This window comes from Saccopteryx bilineata, chromosome 10 (assembly GCF_036850765.1).
Source record: "Saccopteryx bilineata isolate mSacBil1 chromosome 10, mSacBil1_pri_phased_curated, whole genome shotgun sequence".
In the NCBI taxonomy this organism is placed as follows: Eukaryota; Metazoa; Chordata; class Mammalia; order Chiroptera; family Emballonuridae; genus Saccopteryx; species Saccopteryx bilineata.
Genome location: NC_089499.1, coordinates 38,233,735 through 38,252,219, shown reverse-complemented (window position 1 = coordinate 38,252,219; position 18,485 = coordinate 38,233,735). Strand labels below are relative to the sequence as shown.

Sequence of the window (18,485 nt, the reverse complement as noted above, 5' to 3'; positions counted from 1 at the left end):
ACACAGGGCAGGGACCAACCTGGTGGGGACAGGTAGGGTGTGGCCCCCCCTCCACCTTCCCGCTGGACAAGAAATTCAAGATTTCAGCCAGAACTTTGTCATTCAGAATGGTTCCACTTTTCCCCCTCCTCACCTTGTCATTCAATGGAGGAGTGGAGGTAAGTGGTGACAGAAGATCATTGGAATCTCAAATCTTCACATGAAATGGGGCTTTGGACTAGTTTGTAGCAAGTGTGGGAATTGAAGGAGAGGTGAGTGCTCCCCAGTACCCCGATGGTGATGCTTGAAGTCAGTTTTCTATCTGTCGAGGCTTTCATCCTTCCGGGTCATCGGCCCTCATCCCCGTGCAGACACTGTCTTCTTTGACCACGCATGCATGCACCAGGGTCAGAACTGCTATGTTTCCAGACCTGGGTCACCCTGGGGAGTTCAACTCTGCAGAAGGAATCACCAGTGACTCTGTGTTTTCAAGAGCCCAGTGGACGCTGGGTCAGTTAGGGCCACAAGAGATGCCCTTCGTCACACACGCTGGCCGGGGCCCCACTGGTCTTAGCCCTGAGCTCTGGCACACTCAGTTGTCATCTCATAACTAGAGCTGCTGAGTGGGGCTTTCATATCGCATTCAGCAGTACCCGGCGAGCATTCTGCAGAGCTGGACTCTCCCTTGTCACCATCCAGTATGCTGCCCCTGGGATGTCACAGCTCACCACGTCCTGCACTTAAAGCTGACTACTGCATTCCGGGGGCAGAACCCACAGCAAGTCTCTGCTGAACACCTAGCTAGAGTCTGTTTAAGGGTATTTTTTAAATGCTTTAGCTGAGGTTTGCTGATGCTCGGCTACCGCAGCAGAATATTCCAAGGCGAAGAATTCAGGTTGTAAATGTGGCAGCCAGTTATGGAAAGAGTTAACGAACACCTTGAGTCAACGATGGCAGATATCTGAGATGAATCCCTCATGCCCTACGCTTACGTGTGTGTACACTCCCCCGCACCGCCCACACTCATACACACACATGCCTGACAATCTTGGCCGACCGATCAGTGCCCCAGGCAGCCCTTTCCAATCAGAGTTAATGAACAGCACAAGATCTGTTTGCCATCTCTGCATTAGTAATTCTGAGCAAATTAGACCTTTAAGACAAATCCTGGTTCAAACCTGCAGAGACCTGGAGACAAGCTTCTGGGTAGGATAACTCTCCCGACGGGGTACTGGGTGCAGGGTACGGGGTACGTGAGGCCAAAGCAGTGTCCCAGGGACATGCTCGGACTCACCTGCTGCGCCTCCCTTCCTGAGAGGGTGCAGGAAGGGGGCTGAACCCACAGCATCTGCAGGAGCACCTGGAGCCAGGGCTGCAGGGCCAAAGACAGTCATTAATACACTTTCACTAAGACGGCCAAACTGCAGCCTCAGAAATGTTGTTTGGCTGACAACGGGTAGGACTGGGGAGGGACGTCATGAGAGAGCCAGTCAGGTGCTCTAAAGCAGTGGTCCCCAACCTTTTTTTGGGCCACAGACCGGTTTAATGTTAGAAAATATTTTCACGGACCAGCCTTTAGGGTGGGACGGATAAATGTATCACGTGACCGAGACAAGCGTCAAGAGGGAGTCTTAGATGGATGTAACAGAAGGAATCTGGTCATTTTTTTTTTTCCATTTTTCCGAAGCTGGAAACGGGGAGGCAGTCAGACAGACTCCCACATGCACCCTACCGGGATTCACTCGGCACACCCACCAGGGGGCGATGCTCTGCCCATCCGGGGCATCACTCTGTCGGGACCAGAGCCATTCTAGCGCCTGAGGCAGAAGCCACAGAACCATCCTCAGCGCCCCAGCCATCTTTGCTCCAATGGAGCCTTGGCTGCGGGAGGGGAAGAGAGAGACAGAGAGGAAGGAGAGGGGGAGAGGTGGAGAAGCAGATGGGTGCTTCTCCTATGTGCCCTCATCGGGAATCGAACCTGGGACTCCTGCACGCCAGGCTGATGCTCTATGGCTGAGCCAACCAGCCAGGGCCTGGTCACTTTTTAAAAATAAAACGTTGTTCAGACTTAAATATAAATAAAATGAAAATAATATAAGTTATTTATTCTTTCTCTGCGGACCGGTACCAAATGGCCCACGGACCGGTACTGGTCCACAGCCGGGGGTTGTGGACCACTGCCCTAAAGTCTCAGCAAGGACCTCTTTTGGGTTTAGTTGTGACTGTTTAGTGGTACCTGACTGTACTTAGGGTTGAGATCTTCCTTTAAATTTTGTTCTAAATGATGTTCCACTCTTTATCATTGATGATTGGTCAAATTAATCTTTTTCCTTAAATTAAGAGTTTTATTTGCTACAGGAATGCCGGAGTCGGCAAACTCGTACCATTTCACACATGTAGGAAGCATGGGGCTGAGCTGTGAGTGCTGCTCCCCTGGAGACCACAAGCCCAGTCCCGGGCTCAGCGCCTGGAGCAGAGAGCCTCCTGGAAGTGCCCTTACACGCCTGTAAATGACAGCTGGGGTCACATGCCCACAAAGGTCAGGCAGGCCAGGGAGCTTTGCTGTTTCCCTCAAGAGGGTGGGTGCTGGTCAGCAGCACCACTTTGGGGGAGACCCAGAAAGTGGGACTCAGAAGAATGTTAGACATTGGCCCCCTAAGAGACAAGAGAGAAGAGAAAGTGCAGGAAGGAGGGGATGGTTGAGAAATGGTGATGGGTGGAGCTTCCCAGCCAGGGTTGCATTCCGCGAGGGAGACTCCCTCAACACTCACCCCTGGAAGGGCTTGAGTGGTATTTTTTAGAGTGGTTTTTCAGCTCGCTTATTCTCAGACAAAGAGCTATGGCTAAGTTGGGAGTGGTAGGAAGTACCTAGACATTAGAAGTTTAGAGAAGAGGTTAGTTATTGAGCCCTAATCCAACAAATTGTTCAGTTTTGCGTTTTCTCTAAACTTTTGGAGATTATCCTAGTCCAGCATTTTCCAAATTGTGTTCGACAAAATAGCACTTAAGCCAACAGACTGTTTTGTTGTAAGACTTCCCAGAGCGTTGCGTACCAACACCTACAAAAGGGGAAAGAGAGGGCCTGTTTCTTGAGTTTTGTTTTCACAAAGTATCGTGCAGCCAAGGATAGAGTCTGCCACCCCCTTTGAAAAACACCTCAGCATGTTTCAGGTGGACAGGTGAAAAGACAGAGGGAGAACTGGCCCAGGCCTCGGCCATCCTGGAGAGACACACAGGAAGTCTTGGTGACTGATGGCAATGGCCCCCGAGCCTAAGACCAAAACTGAATCGTGCTTTTAATGCTGAAAGGCTGAAAGTCATCATTTTGAAGCCATTGGCTGATTTTCTTTGAAAATGAATTGTTCTAGAAACTACACTCAAAATGAGTGTGAACCCCTTCAAAGTAATGCCTCAAGAGGCCACATTGTATCTTTTTAAATTGTTTGAGAATTACTCCTTTGGGCATGCAGAGCAAACTCATGAGCTGCACAAGAAAATCCGCACTGTTATTCTGTGAAAAATAATTAGAACACATTTAGGAGGCAAAGGGTTAGTAAAAAGAGTTCTTACAAGATCAGTAAGGAAGAAAGGAATATATCAGTAGGAAACAAGGTGATCCACAAAATCGTTTAAAGTGGCAAATAAATATGTGGAAAATACTAAACTAAAAATTAAAGAAATGCACAGAAACAACTAGATGTCATTATTCATTAATAAAAAGTTAAAAATTGATAAAATTCAAATGAATTTATTCAGTGAGGGTAGTCGTGATTTAAATAGTTTTACATTACAAATCACTCCAAAACTCAGAGGTTTAAAACAATAAACCTTTACCAGCTCAGAAGTGCACAGGTTGGCTGGACATTTTTGTCAGACCCACACCCAGCTGACTGTGGGTCCTGGTGGGGCTTGCTCATGTGTTGTGGTCAGCTGGAGGGTTGCCTGGAAACCTGCTGGTTTAGGGCGGCCTCACCTGAGATGGCTCTGCTCTGCTCCATGTGGTCTGTCATCCTCCAGGAGGCTGGCCAGGACTCATTCACATGGCAGTTGTGGCTGGAATCCCAGGAGAGAAAGCAGAAGCTGCAAGGTCTCTCGAGGCCTGGGCTCAATGCCTGCATGCACACCGTCACTTCTGCCCCATGCTAACTGGCCAAACTGACTTATAAGGCCAACCCAAAAAGACCTCTCCATGGGAGGAAGTACAGAGTATTGTGGCCAATTTTGCAATCAAACATCAAGGATGAGCAAAATGGGCAGTCTCTTGCATTGTAGGTATGACCATAAACTGATAAAATCATTTCATGGGTAAAGTTTGCCAACATCTAACAAAAGCCTTAAGAATCTTCATACCTTTCAATCCATGTTTAAGAATTCATTCAAAGGAGCTGATTTGAAAAAGTATGAAAAAAGGTGTGTATTGGAATGTTCATCACATCACATGTTCATAATAGCAAAACATTTGGGAAAAGTTAACTATCCAACGAAAAGGGATTGCTCATATAGATTATAAACCATCTATAGAATAGAGTATGATGCAGCCATGTAAAATGATGACAAGTGACTATATTCTATTTTATATTTAGAATAGAGTACTATTCAGCCATGTAAAAATGATTATAAATGACCTATAAAGACTTAAGTAAAAAAAGCAGGTTACAAAAATCATGATTAGTATAATCCTACTTTGGATTTTCAATTTCTATTTTATATTCTTCTGTATCATCCTGGGTTTTGTTTTGTTTACATTCTATTTGGGCTTTTTTGTTCAGTTGGGGATTTTTTTTAGTTTTACTTTATTTTAAATTATGAATTTTAACATATTCATAGATTTATGAAACCACCACCACAACCAGATTACAGAACAGTTCTGTTACCTCCAAAATTGTCTTGTAAAGACTTTTTGCAATCATACCTTCCCATCACCCATAAGAGTCTCTTGGTATTATTGAAAAAGTATTTCTTGGGCCCTAGCCAGTTGGCTAAGTGGTAGAGAATCAGCCTGGTATATGGACGTCCCAGATTCAATTCCTGGTCAGGACACACAGAATAAGACCATCAGCTTCTACACCCCTACCTCTCTCTCTACTCCTCCCACAGCCATGGCTCAGTTGGAGCAATTTGTCCCCAGGCACTGAGGATGACTCCATGGCCTTGCCTCATGCACTAAAATAGCTCAGTTGCTGAGCAATGGAGCAACAGCCCCAGAAGGGGCTTGCTGGTTGGATCCCAGTCGGGACACATGCAGAAGTCTGTCTCTCTGCCTCCCCACTTCTCACTTCAGAAAAACATTTTATTTTATTTTTTTTCATTTTTCTGAAGCTGGAAACAGGGAGAGACAGTCAGACAGACTCCCGCATGCGCCCGACCGGGATCCACCCGGCACGCCCACCAGGGGCGACGCTCTGCCCACCAGGGGGCGATGTTCTGCCCATCCTGGGGGTCGCCATGTTGCGACCAGAGCTACTCTAGCGCCTGGGGCAGAGGCCACAGAGCCATCCCCAGCGCCCGGGCCATCTTTGCTCCAATGGAGCCTTGGCTGCGGGAGGGGAAGAGAGAGACAGAGAGGAAAGCGCGGCGGAGGGGTGGAGAAGCAAATGGGCGCTTCTCCTGTGTGCCCTGGCCGGGAATCGAACCTGGGTCCTCCACACACTAGAAAAATTTTTAAATAAATAAATAAAAAAGAAAAAGTATTTCTTAACATGGATATACCACAGGGTGTTTATCCATTCATCCACTAAAGGGCATTTAGGCCTACCAGCACAATGTTTATTAGTAGTGATAAGAGTGGACATTTATTTGCCTGACCAGGCGGTGGTGCAATGGATAGAGCATTGGACTGGGATGAGGAGGACCCAGGTTTGAGACCCTGAGGTCGCCAGCTTGAGTGTGGGCTCATCTGGTTTAAGCAAAAGCTCACCAGCTTGGACCCAAGGTCGTTGGCTCCAGCAAGGGGTTACTCGGTCTGCTGAAGGCCCACGGTCAAGGCACATATGAGAAAGCAATCAATGAACAACTAAGGTCTCACAACGAAAAACTGATGATTGATGCTTCTCATCTCTCTTCGTTCCTGTCTGTCTGTCCCTGTCTATCCCTCTCTCTGACTCTCCCTCTGTCCCTGTAAAAAAAAAAAAAAAAAAAAAGAGTGGACATTCATATCTTGTTCCCAATCTCAGAGGAAAAGGATTTTATTTTTTACCATTAAATATGCTGTTAGCTGTAGAATTTTGGTAGATGCCCTTTATCAGACTAAGAAGTTGCCTTCTATTTCTAGTTTGTTGAGAGGTTTTATCATGAATCAATGTTAAATTTTTGGCAAATGCCTTTTCTGCATCCACTGATACTACCGAGTGATTTTCTTCTTTGGCCTGCCAATATGGTGAATTACATTCATTGGTTGTCAAATACTGAACCAGCCTTGCATTCCCACAATAAACCACCTTCAGTTGTGGTGTATTATTCTTTTGCGATATAGCTGTATTTAATTTTCTATTATCTTGTTGAGGATATTTGTATTCATGAAGAATATTGGTCTGTAGTGCTCTTATATGTTTTTCTCTGGTCTTGGTATCAGATTAATGCTGGTCTCATAAAATGAGTATGAAACATTTCTTGCTCTTCTATTTTCTGAAGAAACTTGTGAAAAAAGTTGAGTTATTTCTTTATAAATGTTTGTTAGAATTTTCCAGTGAAACCACCTGGCCTGGTATTTGTTTGCTTTTGGAAGACTTTGAACTACAAATTTCGTTTTAGAAATAGATATAAGAGCATTCAGGTTATCTACTCCTTTGGTGAGCTTTGGTATAGTTTGTAGCCTTCAGGGAATTGGTCTATTTCATCAAAGTTGTAGAATTTATGTATATAAGAGTTGTTTGTATTCCCTTATTGTTATTTTAACATGTAAGGGATCTGTAGTGATATCACCCATTTCATTCATGACATTGGAGTCTTGATTTCTGATTTATGTCTTATGTCTCTATTTTGTTTGTTAGGTTTTTTTTGTCAGTCTGATTAGAGGTTTATCGATTTTACTGATATTTTCAAAGAACCAGCTTTTGGTATCATTGATTATTCTCTCATTAATTTCTTCAAATATTTTTTCTATGCCATGCTATTTGACCTCTCCTTCTGGCACCTCAAGTGCATGAATGTTCAGCCTTTAGGCATTGTCCCGCAGGTCCCACAGCTCTGTTCACTTTTTATCTCTGCTGTTCATATTGGATAATTTCTATAAATCTGTCTTCAAGATCACTGAATCCTCTGTCATCTCAATTCTGCTATTGAGCATATCTGGATAATATTTTAAACTACTATATTTTTCAGTTCTAAAATTTATATTTGTTTCTTCTTTGTGTCTTTTTTTTTTTCATGGAAACTTTGTATTTTTACATTTATCTCAGGACTGTTTGCCCTCACTTTTTAGAGCATGGCTTTTTTAAAGTTTTTGGCTGATAATCCCTTAATCTATACCATCGTAGGGTTAGCATTGGTCGATTATCTTTTCCTTTTCAAGTTGAGATTTTCCTGGGTCTGCCTCTGCTGAGCTGTCATTTTGGACTATAGCCTTTGCAGTGCTGTGCAGATCTTCCCTGTCCATGCACCACCCAGTGGCTCCTCTGAGCATCGATCTATCCCACAGTGTAGTTCTCAAAGGTTGTGGTATGATGCTTAGATGAGATCCAAGCCTGCACAACTCACAGGTGACCACAGGGGTTCCTCTATCACTTTATGGATTTGCTTTCTTGAGCTCCCTCCTCTGCACAACCCACATTCCAGTCCTCTGGCCAAAAATCTGGGCTTCAGTTTTTCCACTCATGACAGGCACTTCTCCCAACTGTGTCTGCTTATGGAGCCAATCAGCCAAGAGAGAGAGATAAAACGAAAATACAGTAAGAATTTGCCCCCATAGTCTTGGGAATCATAGCTTCTCTCGTGCCCTTCTTCAAAGACCTACGTGTGTACCTAGCCACCAAAATCACTCTGCACTGCTACCAACAAAATGTCCTGGGGGCTGAGTGAGGAGGTACCAGGAGAGGGGGTGGAAACAACAGGGTAGTGCCCCATTCTCTTACTTAGAGGTTCTCTTCACCCCACAGGCCGGAAGGAATTGCTCCCCTTGGAGCACTTTGTCTCTGTATCCGTTGTGCACTGCTGGGTCTGGGGCTGCCGTTGAGTCCAGTCTAAGTAATACTATAGGGGGAAGGGAATGGTAAACTCAGTGCCAATTTAGTGATGCCTTAAATGCTAATCTTCTTCCCCAGTATTCCTTCTGTCGTGCAGTAATTGCATGATAGTTGCCCTATGCATTCTTTCCAAGGTAGATAGTTGCATTTGGTGGGAGAAATGAGGTGGAGTATGCTTACTCAGTCTCAGCTGGATCTGGAAACAGCTTGGGTTTTGTATTTGTTTTTTAAACAAGAGCTACTTGTATATTCGGAAGAAAGCTCTAAAACTAATTGCGTTTTGTTGTTCAAACATCCATCATGAGATGTGGCGCCCTTTCCTGGTAGCATCTGGGTGAGAATGTCGCCGGCATTCCTTCACAGGGACACAGCTGACTGTCGAGGTCCACCCTCGAGACGCCATGCCCCAGCTGCTCAAGAAGTTTTCCTTGGCTAAACGTACGTACGTACAGGGCTACTCGTGTGTGGAGGGCTGGCAGGGAGGAAGGAGGGCAACTTAATGGGCCAGAGCCCAGCCTGGGCATCTTCTGGGGTAAGGAGAGGAGTGACCTGGACCTACGCACTGGTAAGAGGCGAAGGTATGACAGCTTCGTGCTGGGGATTCTCTTTCTTTTTCCCATCCAATAATCAGTTCTCGAGTGTCTGCAATTAGGCACGAATAAACAAGGCATTTAGCTAAAGATGAATTTCATCACAAGAGTGTTACTGTTTTTAGACACTATTTATTGACTATCTAAAAGGTAGCATGTACAGTGCTAAGTTTTTTTACATTTGTTACCTTTTTAACCCTTTGACGTACACCAGTATTATACCCACTTTCTAGATCAGCACAGTGAGGCTCAACAAGGTGAACTAACTGACCAGCCAGAAAGAGGGTTAGACCCAGGTCCGACTAAGGCCTGGGCTCCTACCAACTATACTTGGCTGGGCCTCAGGGCAGTGCGCCCAGGCCCAGGCCCAGGCCCAGGATGTCTCCTCCCCTCCCTTCTTGTCTTCTCCCTGTATCCGTCCATCTTAGGGCTAAGCAAGGGTCTAGGCCGGGAAATGCCAGTCAAGGAACAGAGGCTACCAAGCAGCCAAGGCTCCAGTTCTCTCCGAGTCCACTCAGTGAGCCAAGGCAGACCCTCCCAGTCTGCCTGGTCCCCCGCCCTCAACAGTCAGCATCTCAGGAGGGCAAGCAGATGTAGAGAGGACAGGCCCTGGGGAGCAACAGGCTGGGCTGAGGTCTCAGCTCTGGGACCTTGAGCAAATGGCTTAACCTCTTATTTTATTCCCTCATCTATAAAAGGAGGAAACTAATTCAACATCCCTCATAAGATTCTTGTTAAGTGAGAGAGTCAAGATAAAGCCCAAGCCAGGCATAGTAAGTACACAATAAACGCTAGCTTCTGTTTTGACGTCCATTATTCTACCAAAGAAGGTATATGGAAAGAAAGAAAACTGTTTGCTATCACCCAAAATGACCTACGTACATCTGCAACCTTCTGTTGTTATATTTACAGTCTACGGTGGCCTTCAAGGGCATGAGAGAAAACCGCCGGCCTTGGCACTGCACCCCCGGCTCCTCCTGGTTCCGTCAGGAGGAACATCTTCCTGACCTGCTTTCTGATAAGCAGGAAGAGTTCCTCTCCTATTATCCATGGAGTCTAAGAACTATTGGCAGCCCTTCTGCCTTAACAGTCCTGGGTTTATAGGATTTGGTTGCCCTTGAACCTTCCAGAGAATAATTTCATAATTGCTTGACCTTTCTGGGTTTCAGCTCCGTACGAACCACCTCCCCTTTGCCCCATCTTCATTTCTGTCCATGGTCAGTTCTTGTTCGGGGTTATCCGGCATGAATTCATGGTACCCCAGCTCTTGGTACCCTCAGCTGTGTTCCAGGATGGCAGGAGAGTAAGGAGGAGGGCAGGAGCAGACTGCAGGTGTCTTTCTTGTCATCCATCCCTGATTCCCAGGCCTCCTTCTGCCCCACCAGGAGGTCCAGGGCAATTGCAACAACAATTTGGTGGGAGGTGGGGGTGGGAGCAAGAGGCTCTGAGCAGGAGAGTGCAGGGGAGGGGTCAGAAGCAAGGCCCACCACAGAGAACCGTCTGTGCTTGCATTTCCGTGTCTTCTGAAGCGTCTCTACATCTGACCTTTGGGATATTATAGGTTTACAAGGCGATAAAAATGGAAACACAAGACCCCGGCAGCCTGGAGGGAAAGATGCCCATGGTAAGTTGCAGGGCCTTCTCCGGGGCCATTCTCTGAGATGAGGAATTGGTTTAGCTTCATGGGAAATCTCCAGTCAATTGACTATAGCTCCCTGGGTCACTGTGCTGAGAATCTGGGACCACCTCTGGGCTCGGTGGGGGAGGAGTATCATGATTGATTAGCAATGTCTGCCATGGACAAAGGGGAGAAATAAAAAGCTCACACACCAGATGTGAGCCCAAAGCTAAAGCAAAAACCTCACCTATAACAGGGCAGCCCATTATGGGAAACATACAAAATAAGAATCTAGAATTTTGTTAACTTTAAATAGACTGCTAATCATCTGTAAGAGTAGAGGCATGTAAATCAGCAAGGTGGGGGAGAGGAAGAAACACGGATGGGGTGATAGACAGTCTGGGTTTGAACCTGCTTTTGTTTCTCATTCACCTTTCCTGGGCCTCAGTTTCCCCCTCAGTAGACCAAATAGCATCTAAGCTTTGCTAACAGCTTGGCACTTCTTCCCATTATTTTATGTTAAAATTAGAATAATTTAGTTAATGCCACTGGTATTTTAAATGTATTTGTGCAAAATCATATTTAGATTTATATAATCTGCTCAGAAGGTAAATTTAATGAGGCATAAATCATGATGGGTAATTTTAATGTTCAGATATTGCAAAATAGAACCAAGACAGGGTAAAACTAGTTATAGTGTTTTCAGTCCTACTTTAGAAATGCCATCTTTCTTCTAAATGGGGGCAGGGAGACCTCATTTGCAGAGCTGTACTGAGCAAAAATCGTTTGATGTCTAAGTCCCCTTCATATCTACTTAGGTCGCCCTGACGGCCCCTGTCAGAGAACAGCAGGAGCCAGATTGCGTGGCAAAAGTGGGGAAGATGAGCTGGGCCTGCCACGGGGTCCCCGCACCCTTCTGTGGGGCTGGCTGGGCCAGGGCTGCACTCAGACCACCCAGATAGGGACTGGTGGTGGCCTAAGTCACAGGAGACAAGAAGCCCCAGCTCTGGCACCACTGGGCTAACCATGATGGTGCGGGCTTCAAGGGAGCACTAGTGTAAGGCTGGGCAGGACAGCAGGGTTTGGGGTGTGGGGTCCAGGGAATGTCTTAGTCCTTGCAGAAGGAGCAGAAGAAGAAAGAAAAAGCTAGAGCACAGCTTCCTGGCAGGATCTGTGCTGCCTGCCTGCACACCGCATAGCCTCTCCCCTTAGAAAAGGGGCAGCCCTGGGGCCCTGCATGTGTCAGAGCCCGTGATCTGCACTTAACCAGGAACCGGGTCAGAGGCTTCAGGCCAAAAGGGGCCGCTGCAGTGTGACCGCAGGGAGCAAGGGGGCAGCCTGAGGTGGCCTGGGGGAAGGTGCCAAAGCCAGTCGGGTGAGAAGGAAGAAGACCCGGTTCCTAATCGGAAGGGTCCTTGGAGCAGAGGGGAAATGTGGAAGGATCCCTGTGGCCTGTCCCGGACACCTAGACGTGACTCGCCGCCTACCAAAGGGCACAGCCACTTGTCCCATGCTGGCCCAGGTAGGGTCAGGGAGCAGCTCGGGCCAGAGCTGGTGGCGACACCCCATTCTCACCTCCTCACCACACCTCTGGGGTCTATAGCACCCGGGTACGGGTCTCTCACGGCCCTTGCAGGACATGTAGGCAAATGCACATGGCACAGAAGCTCCGTACCCATTCTCCTCACACCACCATCTCATTCACCCTCCCAGGTGCCCCACAGATGTGTGCCTGAGTCCCACCCCCAGTGAGGTAGAGGTTAGGCCCCAACTAGAACCCATGCCTTGTGCACCCCACTAAGCATTTTCCTACATCACTGTACTCTTTGTGGGCGGCTGCTGCACCCTGGCACCTTACCCACACTTGCAGTCCCCTGAGAAGACTGGCTGAGAATTGGGTGGGTCCGTGTGAGTCAGGAGACCAATGACCCACCCTCCTCTCACCCCTCCCAGCCCTCCCACCCAGCTAGCCTGATTTTGGTCATCTTGGCTCAGGCGGCCTTAAATAAGAGGACCCTGTCCGAGTCCAGACTCTGCTGGGCTGGGACGGGCGCTGCTGCCCATCCATTGATTGGTCTCACCACTGGTCACTAGCTCGGCAGGTTGGACCGGGCCTGTCCTGCGTCTTGGCTTTCTTTCTCTGAGAAGGGCTGGATATATGAGTGATTCTGGGGTGCAGCTTCCCTCAGCAGCCTCCCCACAGTACTGTAGGTGCCTATTGTCAGAACATGTGACTTTCTTGGGGTGCTCCAGGCTCAAGCTGACGAAGGAGAGGGAGAAAGCCTATCTGGGTGCCAAACCTACCACATCCTGCGAGGCTCAGATGACCTGGCTCTGCCGTGCCCTCTCCCCACGCCCAGAATGCTCTGGAGCACCATGGCCGAGGCACGGACCCTCCCTCGTTGAGCTCATCGAGGGCTAGCAGCATGGCCTGGACACTTTCCGCAGAACACTCATTCCTAGAAAGAGTAGCAGGAATTCTGCAGAAAACTAAATGGTGGGGAGAAAGGGATTCCATCATCAATCTGTCAGGAGACTGCTGAGTTAATTGAGGTGAACCAGTTCCTATAGCGACGTTTCCATAGGGTCTGCAAACAGGCTTATGTGCCCCGCGAGTCTCCGAGAATACTAGAGTGCCATAGTCCCCAACCATTTTGACCAAGGAAACTTTCTAGAAAATGTAGCTCCTGGGAGTAGAGTTTCAGGCTCCAGGAATCCTGTTGAAGGTTAGTCAGTCGCAGCTTCTCAAAAAAAAAAAAAAAAAAAAAAAACGATAGGGAGGCCTGGGCCAGGCAGCCCTCGTCAGCAGGTCTCAGCAGCTGACCAAGCCTCCCTGTGTTTCCAGCCTACCCCTGGGACCGGTCCAGCCTGAAATCCATGCCCTTGGACCTGCGGCAGTTTGAGAAACTGGACGCCTATGCCTCACAGGTAGGAGAGCCAGCCCATCGGCCTACAGGTCTCCCAGTGTGGCGTGTAGTTCCCTGAGCTAGAGTAGCACAGCCTTTCCCCAGGCCTCTAGTGAATGTGTCCTGAGCCCCTTGGATGGACGGCCCGGAGTGCCTTTTCACAGTGTACAGATAGGGGACAAAAGGCCCAAGGCAGCAGGCCCCTGCCTAGGACCAACGGCCACTTCACCCCACCCCACACCCATGAGCCTGATGTTCTCACCATAGACTGCACACCCTGAAGCCGCCCCATTAGCAGGCCCTTCTGCCCGGCCATACCCTGCTCTCTCCCTGCCCATCTGGACATTGCTACTACTGGGCCATGCCAGCCCCAGCCAGGAAGGAAGGGAGCCAGGGGGTGAAGGAGGACCACAGATGCCGGTGGCCAGCACCCACTGTGACCGTAGCCCCGTAGCCCTGCTCACCCCTTGAGCACGTAGGCTGCTAAGCTCTCACACCTCTGGGCTTGGGCACATGTAGCATGGGGGTGGGAATGGGCAGCTACAAAAGCTCAGGCTCTAGGGGCACACTGTGGTCACAGGAGTCAAGTATGACCCTCACCACAGAAAGTCAGGATTGGAATGGTCAGAGCTGGACCTGCTGGTGATGTAGAGTGAGGCACCCTAGGCTGGCAAGCCCAGCTGAGGCTAGAGACACAGCCCCAGAGCAGTGGATGGTCAAAGCCAGCCAGGCCCAGGAAGGGCCAGAGGTGGGGACCAGTGGACCAGAAGCCACAGAACTGAAGGTTGGGGTTAAGTCAGGAGTCAGCCGAAACTTCATGTGCACCTGCAGTGTGTTCTAGGCCCGGGAGAGGGACAGAGGCAAGGACTGTGGAGTTGGGGCTGGACGTAAAAGAGACAGGCAGAGAGCAGCAGGGGGAGTGGCAGACCCCAGAGGGACCCAGAGGCCTCCTTGTGGTCAGAGAGTGAGCCCCAGGGTTCTGGCGTAGGCCGTGGAACAGTTCCAGGAGAGAATAGGTCAAGGAGTACCCTAGGGTGGGGGCTGAGGGACGTGTGGCAACTCTGGCCCATGTAAGCATCCAGTTGCCGCGACTTCTCTAGAAAGATCGAATAAAGCCAGGGCCACCTTTTCAGCAAACTGAACCCTGTTTCCTCCTGAGGGGCCCTGTAAGAAAACCTAATTTGTTCCTTCCTTTTTTTTTTTTGTTTTTCTCATTGTGGTAAAATATATATAACACAAAATTGCCGTTTGAATCCTTTTTAAGTTGCATTAATCATCTTCACAATGTTGTACAACCATCACCACTATCTTCTTCCCAAATCAGAGACTCAATACCTATTAAACAATAACTACCCCCTGCCCTAGGTAACCTCCAATTTACTTACTTTCTCTATGAATTTATTCATTCTAGATATTTCATTTAAATGGAATTATACAATCTGCATCCATTTATGGCTTATTTCACTTAGCCTCCTGTTTTCAAGGTTCATTCATGTTGTAGCACGTATCAGAACATCCCTCCTTATAATGGAAGAATACTATTTCATTGTATGGATCTATCACCTTTTATTTACCCATTCATTTGTGATGGACTCTTGGGTCGTTCCTGCCTTTCAGCTATTGTGAACAATGCTGCTGTAAACATTTGTAAACAGTATTTGTTTGAGTCCCTGTCTTCAGTTCTTTTGTGTATGTACCTAGGAGTGGAGTTACTGGACCATGTGATAATTCTGTTTAACTTTTTGAGGAACTGCCAAACTGATTTGCCCAGCAGCTGCACCGTTTTACATTCCCACCAGAAACGTACAAGGGTCTAATGTCTCCACATTCTTTCTAACACTTGTCTGTCTTTTTAACCATAGCTATCCTCGTAGGTGTGAAGGGGTTACCTTCTTGTGGTTTGGATTTGCATTCCCCTAGTAACTAATGATGTTGAAAATCTTTGCAAGTGCTTACTGGCCATTCATATATCTTTGGAAAATTGTATATCCAAGTCCTTTGCTCATTTTAAAATTAGGTTGTCTTTTATTGTTGAGTTGTAGGAGTTTCTTTATATATTCTAGATATTAAACCCTTATCAGATACGTGATTTGCAAATATTTTTTGTAAGTTGTCTTTTCACTTTCTTAATAATGTCCTTTGACGTGAAAAAGGTTTTTTATTATTATGAAACACAGTTAATCTATTTTTTTCTTTTGTTTTGTTATCATATCTAAAAGTCCATTGCCATATCCAAGGTCATGGAGATTTAGCCTTGTGTTTTCTTCTAAGAGTTTTATTGTTTAAGTTCTTATGTTTAAGTCATTGGTCCTTTTTAAGTTAACTTTTTATATGGTGTGGGGTAGTGGTCTAACTTTATTCTTTTGTAGGAAGATATCCAGTTATTTGACACCATTTGTTAAAGAGACAATTCTTTCCCTATTGAATGGAGTTGGCACCCTTGTCAAAAATCAGTTAGCCATAGATGTATTATGGGTATATTTTTGGACTCTCACTTCTATTCCATTGGTCTACCACACTATTTTGATTACTATAGCATTGTAGTAAGTTTTGAAATATAGAAATGTGAGTCTTCCAATTTTGTTCTTTTTTCAAAATAGTTTTGGTTATTCTGGCCCCTTGCCTATTCTATATGAACTTGAGGCATGGCTTTTCCAATTCTGCAAACAAAACTGTTGGAATATTATAAAGATTGTGTTACTGCTGTTGATTGCTTTGGGTAGTATTGACAATGACTAGGGGCTGCCTAAGCTGCCTAGATACCCACCTGGCTGGCCCCCAAATCTACAAAGAAAACATGTAGTGGCTCCAGAGCCAGTGATTCAGCTGGTCAGCCATACCCACCATGTCTAGCCCACCCCGCCACCAAGGGTTGCCATCAGCCCAGCATTTGTCCCCCTGTGCCTCTCCTCCTCCCCCTCTGCCTGGAGGAGAGCCAGCACTCTCTGCAGGTGGCAGGGTGCCAAGCTCCCCAGAGCCCTCACCCAGGCCCTGACACAGCATCCCCCTCCCACTCCCCAGGTAGTAGTCAAGAGTGGCCTGGACGAGCTGGTGGATGACCTGCTCCAGGAGGCCCACAGTGACCTGGAGAGGGTCCGTGCCATCTGGATCTGGATCTGCCACCACATAGGTAGGACCGCCTGTGGTGTTACTGGTTCTAGGACCCCTTGGTGCCACTCCTGCAGGCCCCTGTTCCCAGGGAGTATCTCTAGGACTCACTCAATCACCAGTGAGTGTGGAATGAGACAGAGAAGATGGAGACAGGGGCTCCCAGATGGCTAGATTGAATAACCTTAGACTAACCAAGCAGAATAAAAGTCACCATGTTCTAACAGTCTCCACAAAGGGTCACTGGGGAAGGGGTCCTTCTGGCCAGTGGCCAGAGCTGAGCCTCTTCACCTAGCGGCCACCTTTTCTCAGCCCTGAGAAATTTAGTGGCTTCCTGGTAAACCTGCTCCAGAGAGATGAGAACACAGGACAGAAGGTCATCTTCAAAAATAATGACCATCAGTTGGGAGGAGTCATAGCTATTTGAAGTGTTTGCAACCAGAGGTTGCGTAAGGTAACAGTGCCAGGAAGGACGAGCTCTCCTTTCCCTGCTCCTGTTCCCACCCTGGCGACTTTGGTCACCAGTCTCAGCCCAGTCTCCAGGTTCTCAGAGCCCCCTCAGGGGACCTAGACCTGTACAGCTGCCGACAGCTCTTCAAAGGGCAATCTCAGCAGTCCCACCAGGTCACACCAGGCCCCACAGCTGGTTGCTAAGGGGGTAATGGATGCTTCCCCTTGCAGTCATGGAAGAACCAGATGGTGGGTGGACTGTCAGTGTTTTTCCTGGGACATAACAACCAGGGGGCTCTCCTGACCTGCTACCCCTGGGCTTTTCCTTTGTCTTCTCAAAGCATCAGTTAGTGATGCATCTTAGGATGAACTCACCTGACACAGATAAGGAATGTGACCTGAGGGGCCACCTGCTCCCCCCCTAGCCCCAGCAGCTCAGCCTGGGCTTTAAGAGGGCGGGGTCAGAAACAGAGTGTTTGATAGGACTCTTTCACTGTACACACACACACACACACACTCACACACACACACACTCTTTGTGCCCTCAGTGGCCACTGTGCCTCGGGGCCTCACCACAGGCCCCGGGCTCTCTTGTTAATGAAGTGACAGGCTGTAGGAGATCAGTCATCTCTACTTGGGGCAAACTCTGATGGTAGCTCAGTGCACCCACTGTGGATCAGTGTGAGGCCTTGACTTTGGGGGCCACAGCAGGGGCAGGAGCAGCTTAACGGAACGACCTGCAGAGCTGAGTGGCAGTGGGGACATGTGGGAAGAGCCCCCCACACCTAGTACTTCTCCCAGGCCTGAGGGAGGCTGAAACCAATGCTACTGGAAGCACAGCCAAGGTAGGGGCCGTGCCCTGGGCTATGGACCCCTGTCTCCTCTGCATCTGCCTTGGTGGGCTCCCAGAACCTGGTCCCTCATGGCCTCCTCCTCTGCCCTCCAGAGTATGACATCGAGGCTGCCCAGGAGAAGGACCGCCAGGCCTTCAAACCCAGCGAGATCCTGCGAACCCAGAAGACCAACTGTGATGGCTACGCAGGGCTCTTTGAGAAAATGTGCAGGTACCAGAGGGGTCCGGCCACAGGCGGGCAGGGCTGGGGCCGCGCACATCCTCCCAGCCCGCCCCACTTCCCAAATGCCGAGTGCCTCCGCCCACGTGACAGCCCTGAAACTTGAGTTTGCAAACTCTGCTCTGGAATCCAAGTGAATCCTGGAAAGGTCAATCTCTCCCGCTTTAACACCAGCATAATTGACTTTGTACCATCTGCCGGGCTTCGCAAGGCATTAACATAATGGCAGATGAATGCACAGAGATAATTTGGTTATAAAAGGCCCTTTTCCCACCTTCTCCCATCTCTGTGCAGCTGAAGGTTAGAAGAATGGCAGATTTGGGAACAGGAGGACGGTGGCTGCTGACACCAAAGGGACTGTGAAAGGCTTGTCCTCAAGTCTGGCACAGGGGCCCTCTCTTGGGTGAAGCAGAAACTCTCCTACCTGAGATCTGTCAGTAGGAGACGTGGAATAACTAGGAAGCAGTGTCTCTCCTGGAGCCTTGGGCTCCGTTTTCATTGCTCTGGGAGTGAGCACCTGGCCAGGCCGCCTCGGTGGCTGACAGCGGCTGAGTGGCCGGTAAGGAAGCCATTTGTGTTTG

At 48.2% G+C, this 18,485-nt stretch overlaps 1 protein-coding gene across 1 annotated transcript in view; it reads left to right on the top strand.

Moving 5' to 3' along the window:
* The window catches only part of KY (kyphoscoliosis peptidase), a 44,497-nt gene that overhangs the window by 11,670 nt on the left and 14,342 nt on the right, over positions 1-18,485 (top strand). Inside the window, exons 4-8 of the mRNA XM_066245271.1 lie at positions 8,523-8,597; positions 10,311-10,373; positions 13,213-13,295; positions 16,295-16,403; positions 17,778-17,895. Coding sequence (XP_066101368.1) covers positions 8,523-8,597; positions 10,311-10,373; positions 13,213-13,295; positions 16,295-16,403; positions 17,778-17,895 — 448 coding nt within the window. The remainder of the gene's footprint in view (positions 1-8,522; positions 8,598-10,310; positions 10,374-13,212; positions 13,296-16,294; positions 16,404-17,777; positions 17,896-18,485) is intronic.